Genomic DNA, 12,200 nt, shown 5'->3' with positions numbered 1-12,200 from the left:
TCGCTGACAGTTCGTTGAGGTCGGTCCTCAGCCTCAACCTGTCGGTAAGATCATGGCACCTGTCGACGAGCGATCTCTTGATAGGCGGAGGATTCACGACGACACGCTTGTGTTATGACGCGTTGACGATTCAAAGATTCACGGCTCGGACCCCTTGGGGAGACTCTCCTCATCAAGGAAGCTTCGGTTGTCACCGTTGTACAGCTCGCGGACTCGAACTTTGCTTACTACTGTGGACCGTGGTGGAACGAGGACGGCGTACGCACGGCTCGTGCAGGGGCACGGAACTCTGCCCGCAGATTGTGAAGTCCAGTCTCAGCGATAGGCGAAACAGCCTAACAAAGGACGCACCAGCTTCAATGCGAGAACATTCGGAGAGGACGACGAGGGCAGTTCAGCCTTCAAAGCTTCACGATCCATGAATTCGTACCAATCATAATAGATGCATGTACACTTTCACCCTCGCAATATACAAAGTTTCTCCTTATACGGAGTCGTCAGCACCAGGCCTACTGGTACTGCTGTGCTGGGAGTGGGCCGAACCGCATCTGCACGTCAGCGGATCGATTCCTATGCGCTTTCCTGGAGGTCCTGCTCCGCGCCTTCGAAGTTGGCCGAGGACTCGGACTTTGATGCGCGGCGAGGGAAACTTGGTGCCGCAGACCTCGCCTCTGACGGAGAGATACCTGTCCTACTGCGGTTGTCGCTCGTAACGCTATGGCAGAGGCTGAGGCTGCCGGTCGCACGCTTGTTCGCTGTCAGACGACGCGGTGGGCTGCAATGCGATCTGCACCCGGCCATGCGCTGCCGTTTCGTACAGCACGCCACAAGCAGGTTAGCACTTTCCGGTGATTGCGGAGAGGTGACATGGTGGGGTCTCGCAGCTCCGTACTAGTCGTTGGGAGGTCCTTTCGGCTCTCCACGCTCGCGGGTGGTACGTCTTCAAGATATTGTTCCCATGATGGCGCTGTGTCAAGCTGAGGACGTTCCTTGGGCGTCATCTCAAGCTGGGGCGCAAGGCCGGGGGGACCGGGAGGGTAGCAGACGTGGTAGTAGTGCAATTGGAAGAGTGACGCGAGATTCTGGAGTACAAGTTGCAAAGGATGTGGGATGTTAGGCGCTAACTCCAGCATGGTGACAAAAGGCTTTCCAGTTTCCATGTTCTCAAGCTTGTCGGGGTGTCCAAGTTCCGGGTTATCGGGGCTGGCGAAGTCGTACATGCGGGAGATGTACTCAGCCAGAATCTCGACTTTCAACGACTTCTTATGGGGCAGATACAAGAGCGCACACCAGTTAAAAACGTGGTAGAAGGACTCGAGATCGTCGGCTACGTCGTGAGGCTTCTCCGGGAACTGTTGTAGGCGGGCGGACATGAATGGCCACGTGCCCTGTTGGAAACAACGGTTCAGGGCCCTCCAACACAGGAGACTAAGTGATATCAGCTCACCGAACGTCTCTGCTGTGTGGCGCCCCCACTCGTCATTTCTTCTTCAGTTTTGGCGAGGTCCCAATCAGCGAGCAAGCCAACGACATGATCCGAGTCGGGGTCCTCGTTGTCACGCGGATTGTGAATAAGAATATTCCCCGCACTGACGTCTCGATGGAGCAAGCTGCAAGCCTCCCATATCATCATGTGAGCTAGACCGAAGGTGTCAACTATGGAATCAGCGATTGAGCAGGATTCACTCACCACCGAAGGCGTACGTGACAGCTCTGAGGAGCTGGTACGAGTTCCTGAAGTCCACCAGACGGCGACACACTTCTTTGAGGACGAGACGAAAGTGAATGAAAGGGTGATAGCGTGTAGTCGGAGTGCGCGTGCGCTGGACGACGCCGTTGCACTTGACATCACCGCCGCCTAATAGAGTCGGTATGCTGTACTGGCCTTCTATCCCCGACTCCGCAATGAGCATATAGTTATCGAACTCAGAGCGAATGTACTCCGAGTCGGGGCGCCAGCTGTCCTTCAGGAAGACGACCTGCTGACTGGTGACATCGAATGCAACGAAGCCTCGCGTGCCCCGGCCAACCAGTGAGCCCTGGACGGACGCAGGCTTCCCGACGAGCAGTTCATGTCGGGCGAGAGGACTGCTGCGACGAACGGGGGTCCCGTCGGTTGAGAATGGAGCGTCGACTCCGACCTTGTACACCCTCCAGCCTGCCGTGGCCGCATCGCGCAGGCCAGCTGCCTCAGCGGAACGGGGCTGTGGGTGCCGCTCATGAAGGGCTCTGAAGAAGCGTTCGTTCTCCAAGGACGCCGCCTCTACACTGGCATCGTACCCGCGTCCCGCGCGATCTAGTCTCGAGAGACGGTAGAGGAACTTGCCAATCACGTCCGGTTCCTCGAGGTAGCTGAACGAGGGCGTCATGGCAGCGCCGTTCCTGTCGAAACATACGAGACGAGCGCAGTCGTTGAACACGGTGATCATGAAGAAGGATAGACGGTGCTGGCGATTGAAGACCTCATTCGCACAGTCGGCGAGCTGAGCCCTGGGCAGGGTAGAAGCCTTATCGTGCTTCACTCTGACGAGTAGCTCGGCCCATCCCCAGGCGACGCGGGACCGCATCGGCACGACGGTAATCCCCTCCTCATCCGTGAGCCCGCTCGAACCAGACTCTATCGTCGAAGAGACGTATCCGTCCGCGCCAGCTTCGCTCGACAGACCATAGTCCAGCCAATCCTTGGGCTTGTCTTTTGGATAGATGCCGATATATGGGCAAGGCGACGTCGTAGAATCGTGGACGAAAGTCGCCGGATCCGACTGGTGTTCGGACGTGTTCAAGGCATGGTACCCCTCCCAGTCCACAGTCTGTATGTCCCTGTTGAGGCTATAAATCTACGACATGCGTAAGTCAGTACATGCCTCCACACCAAAGTATATGTCGCACTCACCCAGCCAGGGTGCATATCGCATTCGTTTCCACCCAATTCCACGACATATGGGTCGAATAACATGGGAGGATTGGCCCCTGGCACATACTTGTCGAGCCATGCGTCAGTCGACTCGCATTCATGCCACATTTCCTCGTCGAGCTGTGAGTGTAAGTACTTATACCTGTTTCGCTCGACAAGAGCGAGGTGACGTGGAGGAGGCTGTCAGTGTCACGAGCGCTGAAAGCAACAATGAATTCCCACGGCAAGATCAGTACGCTGAGCTGCTGTTCTTTTCCCTCCTTCCCGGACGTACTAATCGCGGATACAACAATCTTCGGCGACACATATGGGGGAAGGAGGGGGGGTTGCAAAGGACCAGTTCTACTTCTGAACACAAGTGTATCACGAAGAGTGCCGACCGGACGGCCTTGGATCGGCCCGGACCTGCTACTCGTCGATTGGCGACGTTAGAAGGATGCAGTAGCATCTCTGATACGTGCGCAAAGTGATTATGGCATGTGCCACGACTTCGATATCTCTAAACCCACTGTGAGTTAAATGTACTCCCTACAGGGGTCATGTCTCGCAGGAACATACGCGTGAAATACAACATGGTGCATGATGCACCGGGAAGGCTACAGATGCTTCTAACAATCAGGCTCACGTGTATAGCTGGTTATCGTACCGGTCGCAAGGAAATATTTGTCAGCCTGAGTCCCGACTGCCGACATCATTATCTTGCACGAGGTCATACGGAGCCGACTCTGGTTTATCCTTGTGCAATTGTCTCCGTTACCGTTCCAGCCACTCGCGCCTCAGTCGTTCGATATTCTGGCTATCATCCTCTGTGTCGTCGATGAGATCCCGCCAAGCCCACGCTAGGTCGGCCGGGAGGTCTCCTCAGTCGACATCTACACCGTCTGAGGTCGGAAGGCATACGATACGGGGTCAACTCGTAAGACTCACCGCTGTACCAGTCAATGATGCGCTTTGCCGCTGTAATGTCGTCCATGACCGCACTGGGATCGACTCCTACTGCTTCAGATGGACAAACTCTGGCGGATGGCTGAGCTTCTTCAGGAGTTTCTGGAAGGATAGGAGGTCGGGAGACCGTCCGGGATGTCCTGAAGAGCGCTGACGGCGGATGCATGAGCGGCGAAGATTGCGGATGATGCGACAATCGATTAAGGGCTATGAGTGTGAATATAGAGAGTGCGAAGCGGACGTAGAGTAAGTATCCGTCCATCCGCTGAGGCGTAATGAGTTGAGCGCAGTGGAAATCGACAGCTTGAAGTTCGGGGACAGGTGTGATGTAATAAGCGATAAAACGGCCATCAACAGGGACGAAAGCGAAGGCGTTGGCGTCCCACCGTTCGTAGAGGTCTGCCCGCAGGGTGACGTAATTGCGTATATCATGAACTGTTTGAGCTCCTCGAGGTTCCCCGGGATTGCTATGGGGTCGTGGAGCTGGCGGAGGACGCGTGCGTGGTACTGAACGATTGGTGAATTCATGCCATATCATGTCAGGATGAGACTCACTTTGACTTTTGGTACGATATGGCCAGCGTTGAGTGGGACCTGAAAGCGCGACAACTTGCATACTCGATCTTCATTCCTGGCCTTGAGGCGGAGCGTGTTCTCACTGGTCCCTGACACCCCTCCCAGACTCCACGGCATACAGGTGAGTTGGAAGCTCTGTCGCGCGGATAGACAGTAGTAAATCAGTGAAGGGGAACCTGCTCTCGCTTATGAGGGACCCATTCGTCGAAAGAGTGGAAGATGCCATAGTCGACATTCCGGTCATTGCTAACAATGTAGTAGTACCGATTCGCCTGAACGAGGTCCGTGTGGACGACCTGCTGGGCGCCGTGGTCGAATGCGAGTAGTCCTTCCAGTCCAGTCACGATATGGCAGGCGTCCACCACAGTTGTGAGTGGAATACAAGGACGGTTGCTCTGAGTGCCATCTAGGAGGGGACAGTTGCGAACAGAGATTTTGAGGAACCCGATGTTGAAAAGAGGCTGATAGATCTCAACGAAGCCAGGAGGGCTAGCCTCGGGCACGGGCTCAATGAACGAGGCGATGATACGAGGAGGGTCGGGCGGGGATGAAGCGGACATGAATAGGAAAACGACGCAGGCGGGAACAAGACGGATGTTCAGAGTCGACGAGGAGGGCAGACCCGATCGCTATGTAGTATTGATCAGATCAAGTCTGTGATACTTGATTGGCAAGCACTCACGGTCGGTTGTCTCACAATGAAGGGCCGTGAACAAGGAGTGACTGGCCTTCGTACTTCAAGTTGGGTAGTGTTGAGGGCAGGTCGGTGACGTCACACCAGGAACGGCCAGCCTGGCTGGCGAATTTGAACAGTTTGTTGCGATGACATTGCAGAGTCGATGACGCACAGTCTTGAGGGCACCAAGCGTGCCTCCAGTAACCAGAGAGCGTCCGAAGTCACGTACCAAGAAAACTACTGTGAGTGTCTGCCCGAATCCTGACTGCCGACAGCACTATCTTGCACGAGTTCACGCAAACCCGACTCCGGTCTATCCTCGCGCATTTGCCTCCGTTGCCGTTCCAGCCACTCACGCTTCAACCGTTCCGTATTCTCGTTATTGTCCTCCTTGTCATCAATGAGATCCCGCCAAGCACAGGCTAGATCGGCCGGAAGGTCCTCTCGCTCGACGTCTACGTCGCCTGAGGTCAGAGGACATAGGATGCAAGTTGACTCAGAAGACTCACCGCTGTACCAGTCAATGATGTGTTTCGCAGCCGTAACGCTATCCATGCCCGCATTAGGATCAAATTCTACTGCTTCAGATGGGCCGGCAAAGGGAGGAAGACCCGATCCAGCAGACATCTCGACATCTTCAGGGGTCGCTGGAAGGGAAGGAGGTCAGCAGACCGTTGGGGATGCTCTGAACGGTAACGGACGGGGAATCGAGACAGGCGAAGAATTCGGATGAACCTCAAATGAATCGTAGTTCACAAGGAGTTGGAATATAGAGTATGCGAAGCGGATATACAGCAGGTATCCGTCCGTCCGCTCGGGCGTGTTGAGTCGAGCACAGTGGAAGTCGGTAGCCTGGAGTTCAGGTCCAGGGGTGATGTAGTAGGCGATGAAATAGCCATCGACGGGGATGAAGACGAAGGCATGGGCGTCCCACCGTTCGTGGAGGTCTGGTCGCAGAGTGATGTAATTGCGTATGTCGTGAACTGCGTTAGCAACTGCGAGGTTACGCGGAATTGACTCAGGCCAGTGGAGTTGTAGGCAGATCCGGCGCATTTGGTACTGGAACGGTCTGTGAGAATCCATGTCATATCGTGCACAGAAGAGACTCACCCAATGCCGGCAGGCTTCTGGTACGATATGAGCAGCTTCAATTGGGACCGGAAAGCCCGACAACCTGCACGCTCCGTCTGCACTCCTGGCCTTCTCGCGGAGCGTGTTCACAGTTTGTCCTGACACAGCATTCCAGTCGTATTGATTTGGCCTAGGCGGTCTGGATCGCGGATAGACACCAGTGAACCAGTAGTCGGGGACCTGCTCGCGCTGAGGGGGAACCCATGCGTCGAAGGAGTGGAAGATGTCATAGTCGACCGTCCGGTCATTGCTGACAATGTAGTAGTACCGATTTGCCGCAACGAGGCCGGTGTGGACGACCTGCTGGTCGCCGTCATAAAACGCGAGTATTCCTTCCATGCCAGTCACAATATAGCAGGCATCCAGGAGAGTTGTGAGCGGAATGCACGGATAGTCGCTCTGAGTGCCATCTGGAAGGGGACAGTTTCGAACAGGGATCGAGAGGAAGGTAAGGTTGTGCAGAGGATGATAGATCCAAACCACGCCAGGATTACCGGCCTCAGGCACTGGCTTGGTGAATGATGCGATGAGAGGAGGTGAACTTGAAGAGGACATGGGTTACGACGCTGGCGAGCAAAAGACGACGTTCAGAGTCGAGCTCAAGGAACGACCGACCGGGTTGGCGCCCAGGTGCTGTGACGTCTACATTGTTAGTGACGGTCACACGAGAACGTGATTCAAGTACTCACGCGCGGCCCGCACTGCCACGTAGTACGTACTGCGGCAGCTTTCACCCTCCCCTCACTTCCCGATCTGCCAAGTGTGCAATGCTTAAGATGATTGATCTTACTGGCGTTGGCTCAGCGAACAGAACATATGCGGAGCGAGACGGTAAGTAATGAAGTCCGAATCAGACAGGTCACGGTATCGATGGCTGTGACAAACAGAGTGCCGCACTCTGAGGGGCAGGAGTGGATTCTTTGTATTTCTATTTGAGTGCCTGGGAACCGGCGCCACCGCGAGGGAGTAGCAACAACAGAGGCGAGGGGCACAGGCAGGCTTGAAGCCCGCACTCCGGGGTTAAGACCGATTGTCAGTCACTCGTTCCGACTCGGAGGTCTCGATGAGGTATGTCTCTAGCTTGGGCTCGCTCGGACGTCTGACTCGAATATCCAGGGGCATCGTCCCTCTGCGAAGCTCAGTAGGATCATTGACTGTATACAACGACGTAGCATGCCGGCGCCTGCAAATTTGGCAATACCGTTTATTTTTGGCTTCTCTTCTCCGCCGCCCGAACCTTGCTTCAGCAATCCGTCAAGGTGGAATTTAGGTGAGGACGAAATTTCAGACACATATGGTTGCAATGGAGCAGCCAGACACAATTTCTAACGCAATAGTCTGCACCTTCACCATCCTCGGTTTCGAGTACAGAGCAAACGGAGCTACTAAAGCCATCGCCAAGTCGGGCCGCTGTCTCAAATCTCCCCAGAGTCCGGCAAGATTAGCGTCCGGGTGCGGTACTAATACGGTCCTGCACAGTCAAGCTCAAGCTCTGAACCGATGAGAAACGCCAACCGCATCGGCATCCGATCACGGACCCGTTCTGTGGCAGCGCCTTGCAATTGCACTGGCATACGGCACTTTTGTGGAGGATCGTCGTCCTCGCGTCGGTGTTAGGGCGCAAAATCGACGTCCTGGCTTTGCACAAGAAGTCCGATTCCCTCAAAAATGGTGAGGTGAGCACTGCGCACTGTAGTACCTCCTCCTGACACCATGTCCACGACGGATCCCGGCCTGGCGGCCATCGTGGCTGACTTTCAGAGTTTGTGAGTATGATCTCGTGCTTTTATATTCCATGATTTCTCTGACGGCCTTGCGAATCCAGGATGATAGGGAATGATTGCGAGATAGCGGCCTTGGGTGCGGAATGTCTCCCTTTGTACACAGCCTCAGGCTCTCGCTAACGTACACTCTCGTCAGCATTCGTGGTTTTCGAGTACCTCATCACATTCGGCGAGGAAGTGAACTTCTTCTGGCGACGCAAATTCACCGGGGCGACGCTGCTGTTCTTCTTCAACCGCTACCTCGTCCTGCTCCTATACACGATGAACATAAGCGGATCCGCATCGCTGTCCAAGTCAGACAAGGTGAGACCCCCGCTTACTCTGGCATGTATCCTCCTTCTCCGATAGTAGCCCTGACACTCGTCCGACAGGGGTGGGTTTCGTCCGTTACTAGGTCATATTCCCATAGTGAGAAAAGGCCCTTTCTCGAACAGCTGCGCGCTGTATGGCCTGGAAACCTTCGCTCTCGGCGTGATCCAGTACGTTCCTTGGGCAGGTGCGTAGCTCCAAGAGTCTATCATCGCCCTCACCCGTGATCTAAGCCATGCGAAACATCTCCAGCCTTCTCCGGCCTGCGCGCGTACGCGCTCAGCAGCCGTCTTCTCGGCGCCTTCGTATTCCTCCTCTCCGTCGTGCCGTTCGCTGTGAACCTCGTAAGTGTTCTGGGACTGCCAGACACGATTACATTAATCACCACCGCTATCATCGCGTCTATATCTACCAGGTCCCGTACCACTTCGGTTCCCAATCGGCGCTCGTCCCGCCCTTCGGATGCATCGCCATCGACTCAATCAGTCCTGAGATGGGACGCAAGTAAGCCTTCGCGTCTTTTCCTTCTGCGGGTTGCGGCACAGTGCTAACGCGACGTCATGCATAGCCGTGCGTAGCAATGCAATGCGTCTGCGCTTGATCGATCATGACCTCGTCTGTTTGCAGTAACGATCACATCGAGGACGTGTTTATTGGTTTCGGATGTCCTCCTCATCGCTATCACGTGGTACTCTCTGGGCAGGGGACGACACCAGAACGCAACCAACCCCACTGGGATCAGCAAGAACGGGCTCTCCTTGGCGCATGTACTCCTTCGAGATGGTGAGTCTTCACACCAGCCATGAGATGCAAGACAAAGGCTGACCGAGCAACTCCCGATCCCTACTAGGCACCATATACTTTGCGTGAGCGCACATAGATTGCGTGGAGGCTGTCTAGAGTTCTCACTCCCCTTCACTTCAGCGTGCTCTTTGTATTGAACTGCCTACACCTCGTGTTCACGATGCTCTCGGTAAGTACTTGAATTCGACCTCCATCCCTCGCCCTCCAGTATTCACTCTCCACTCAATCCCGGGCCACAGCTCGAGCTCGTCTTCCAAAACGGCAGCTACCTGACGATCTTCACGAACCCGTGAGTACCCCCCTCCCCTTCTCCCGTCCACGCTGTCCACTGTCTACCACGGAGCCCACCTGACAGCCTTCGCAGCCTCACCGCAATCATCGTCTCGCGCTTCCTGCTCAACCTCCAAGCTGCGAACCAGCAGGCCGTCGCACACGATTCCTCCGAATCTCACGTCGGATCGGGGTCCGGACCCTCTGACACGCTTGTTTTTGAGCGCGTCGTAGGGTCGCTGGCCTCTGAGTCCGTGTTAGTATGGGAAGGATCTCCACAAGAGCCCGGGTTTCTGTCAGTGGAAGGAGAAGAGGTTAACCCGGTTCAAGTCCACGACACGAGGATTGACGAGGAGGCGAAGAAACCTTGAACTGCGGTGGCATCGCATACAGGGTGTGGGAGGTGAGCGCATATAGTGTGGGGATAGATGCCTATGTATGAACCCCTCTAACAAATGCAAATGCAACATGAGTACCACGCCGACACCAAAGTTGCCCTTGTGCTCCGTCAACCAAAGGTGCTCCGTAGCGGAAGCTGAGAACGAGACTTGTATGATATACTTCGATTCATCCCATTTGTCCTCGTTGGTCTCAGATCATGCACGTTGGCGCAGAAAGCATTGAATGATGGAAGGTAAGCAACTTGGATCTTATTCTGGCCTCCGCTCCGCAGCACCCAAGAGCAGCATGTCAATGGTCTTTGGGAGGTATGATTCTACCATTGCACAGTAAAGTTTAAGGTTGGCTTCGCTGACGCCTGACCGCAGTAGACCACCATCACCTGACATGCTACGTGAAGATTTCTGTGGCGATAGCGTGTAGTATGCGGCTGTTCGCCGTGCGCAAGGCGGTGTAGTACGGTTCTAGGCGAGCATATCCGCGATAACATAAGGCTTGAGCCCCACGGCTGGCGAGTCCATGGTTCCTCCCCGGGCTCCCTTGTTTACCATCCATAATGTCCTCTGTGGCGGCCTTTGTTTCTCTTGTCGAGAGTGTGTAAGCACCACCTCATACGTTCTTGGTTCTATCCGGTTCTAACGCACCACTTGCTTTCAGCACGGTCGCAAATGACTGTGAGATCGCAGCGATGGGTGAGACTAGTCTCACATGGCTCCGTCCATGCATCGCATACTGATCATTTTATCCACAAGCGTTCATTGCGTACGAGTACCTCCTCACCTGGGACCAAGAGGTAAACCTGTTCTGGAGGCGCAAATTCACCGGAGCCTCCGTCCTATTCTTCCTGAATCGTTACATCCTCCTCCTATTGTATGTGATGGACACAGGTTCCGGGACGTTCCTACTTTCAGCGTCAGAAAAGGTGAAGCCTCGCACATATGATAGTATTCATCATAGTACCTCAGGCTGACGCTGAAACTGTACTAGGGGTAAGAGACTGTGCTGACTCCTGGCATGAAGAGTTACTTAACCTGTCATTAGCTGCGAGATGTACGGAGGTGCAACCTTCACGCTTGGCGCTATCCAATATTTCGTCTGGGCAGGTACGTCTCACAGTCCGAACGTTCCCTAACATCCCATGAACATAACTCACGTCACAATGGCGCAGCCTTCTCCGGACTGCGTGCTTTCGCACTGAGCAGGAGCTGGCTCTTGGGAACGCTATGTTTCCTACTCTCTGTCGTGCCATTCCCTCTAAACCTAGTCAGTATCAATTGACTTCCTCATGTTTGCCGTCGAGGTGTTTCCTCATACCTTCACTCTCCAAGGTTTTGTATCACTTCGGTCCCCTCGGAGCAATTGTCCCTCCATTCGGATGCGTAGCCGTTCAACCGATTGGTCCGGAGCTAGGACGAAGGTGACTTTCTTGTGAGCTTCTAGGCTCGAAGGCTGCGCTAATACGCCTTGGCCCCTGCAGGTGTACGTTGCATCTTCTATGTTCCCACCCACCCTCGAGAAAGGATGATAACGGAGTCCTCTTTTTGCAGTAACAATCGCATCCAGGTCGTGCCTCATGACTGCAGACCTTCTCCTCGTCGTCGTCACGTGGTACACGCTAGGGAGAGGAAGACGCACGACCGGTATCAAGGCGGATGGAATGACCCTGGCCCACATTCTCTTGCGAGACGGTGAGTCTACGTCGTCACTTGCACATAGAGAATGAGACAGGAATGCTAATTGAGGGTCCTAATTCACAGGCACAATCTATTTTACGTCAGTACTATCCGCCCTAACCTGTGTATTGCGGCACGGAACTGAGTGATCAGCTCCTATCAGCGTGCTCTTCGTCTTGAACTGTTTGCACCTCACCTTCGCCATGTTATCGGTAGGTATAACACTTTGATCTCCGTCCTCCTCCGGCCACTTTCGGTGCTGATAGTCGCCTCAAACAGTTCGAGTTCGTCTTCCAAACTGGCAGCTACATCACGCTCTTCACGAATCCGTAAGTACCTGGCTCACGTTGATGATACTCCTCAACACTACATCTTGCTGATCCGCAGGACATTACGATCAACAGGCTCACCGCAGTGATCGTGTCGCGGTTCCTCCTCAACCTCCAAGCGGCCAACCAGCGGGCCATAGCGCATGACTCCGACCCCTACCTGGTATCTCGACCTTCTGGCACGCTTGTATTCGAGCGCGTCCTCGGGTCGCTGGCCACTGGGACGGTTTCCGTGGGGGAGGATTATATGACCGAATCGGACTCCGGGCAAGTGCTGGCGGAGAACGAGGACAGTCACGTAGAAGACATGTCGCCGGTCATCGATATACTTGCTCGCGACTCGGACCAGGGAGGATCTGTCTTGAAGGGGTGACTTCGCTAGAGTGCTGT

At 54.7% G+C, this 12,200-nt stretch overlaps 6 protein-coding genes across 6 annotated transcripts; 2 read left to right on the top strand and 4 right to left on the bottom strand.

Annotated features, from left to right (window-relative positions):
* Positions 1-525: 525 nt before the first annotated feature.
* Positions 526-2,486, bottom strand: L226DRAFT_494404 (uncharacterized protein). The gene is made up of 3 exons (XM_067677484.1): positions 1,691-2,486; positions 1,448-1,638; positions 526-1,388 (listed from the first exon to the last, which is right to left on the bottom strand). Exons 1-3 carry the CDS (start codon positions 2,427-2,429, stop codon positions 759-761), a joined length of 1,560 nt encoding a protein of 519 aa, XP_067529956.1. The 5' UTR covers positions 2,430-2,486; the 3' UTR covers positions 526-758.
* A 970-nt stretch (positions 2,487-3,456) lies between these two features.
* L226DRAFT_277217 (uncharacterized protein) lies at positions 3,457-4,708 on the bottom strand. Its single transcript, XM_067673532.1, has 2 exons — positions 4,415-4,708; positions 3,457-4,366 (listed from the first exon to the last, which is right to left on the bottom strand). Exons 1-2 carry the CDS (start codon positions 4,473-4,475, stop codon positions 3,714-3,716), a joined length of 714 nt encoding a protein of 237 aa, XP_067529955.1. The 5' UTR covers positions 4,476-4,708; the 3' UTR covers positions 3,457-3,713.
* On the bottom strand, positions 4,597-4,995 carry L226DRAFT_575691 (uncharacterized protein; the record flags this gene model as incomplete). Its single annotated transcript, XM_067685238.1, has 1 exon — positions 4,597-4,995. One exon carries the CDS (start codon positions 4,993-4,995, stop codon positions 4,597-4,599), a length of 399 nt encoding a protein of 132 aa, XP_067529954.1.
* A 259-nt stretch (positions 4,996-5,254) lies between these two features.
* Positions 5,255-6,831, bottom strand: L226DRAFT_616911 (uncharacterized protein). The gene is made up of 4 exons (XM_067686962.1): positions 6,222-6,831; positions 5,813-6,170; positions 5,621-5,758; positions 5,255-5,566 (listed from the first exon to the last, which is right to left on the bottom strand). Exons 1-4 carry the CDS (start codon positions 6,795-6,797, stop codon positions 5,349-5,351), a joined length of 1,290 nt encoding a protein of 429 aa, XP_067529953.1. The 5' UTR covers positions 6,798-6,831; the 3' UTR covers positions 5,255-5,348.
* A 1,076-nt stretch (positions 6,832-7,907) lies between these two features.
* On the top strand, positions 7,908-9,892 carry L226DRAFT_515902 (uncharacterized protein). Its single transcript, XM_067678460.1, has 11 exons — positions 7,908-8,008; positions 8,068-8,102; positions 8,163-8,330; positions 8,460-8,522; positions 8,588-8,679; positions 8,751-8,841; positions 8,963-9,118; positions 9,186-9,201; positions 9,260-9,308; positions 9,379-9,428; positions 9,504-9,892. The coding sequence occupies exons 1-11, from the start codon at positions 7,956-7,958 to the stop codon at positions 9,778-9,780; spliced, it is 1,050 nt and encodes a 349-aa protein (XP_067529952.1). The 5' UTR covers positions 7,908-7,955; the 3' UTR covers positions 9,781-9,892.
* Positions 9,893-10,364: 472 nt separating this feature from the next.
* Positions 10,365-12,183, top strand: L226DRAFT_616909 (uncharacterized protein; the record flags this gene model as incomplete). The annotated part of the gene is made up of 11 exons (XM_067686961.1): positions 10,365-10,405; positions 10,466-10,500; positions 10,561-10,678; positions 10,850-10,911; positions 10,977-11,071; positions 11,137-11,227; positions 11,356-11,496; positions 11,566-11,581; positions 11,645-11,693; positions 11,761-11,810; positions 11,886-12,183. 11 exons carry the CDS (start codon positions 10,365-10,367, stop codon positions 12,181-12,183), a joined length of 996 nt encoding a protein of 331 aa, XP_067529951.1.
* Between the last annotated feature and the right edge of the window lie 17 nt (positions 12,184-12,200).

This window comes from Lentinus tigrinus, assembly GCF_003813185.1.
Source record: "Lentinus tigrinus ALCF2SS1-7 unplaced genomic scaffold L226scaffold_48, whole genome shotgun sequence".
NCBI classification, from domain to species: domain Eukaryota; kingdom Fungi; phylum Basidiomycota; class Agaricomycetes; order Polyporales; family Polyporaceae; genus Lentinus; species Lentinus tigrinus.
Note: the sequence above shows the minus strand (reverse complement) of the source record. Positions and strands in the feature narration are given on the sequence as shown.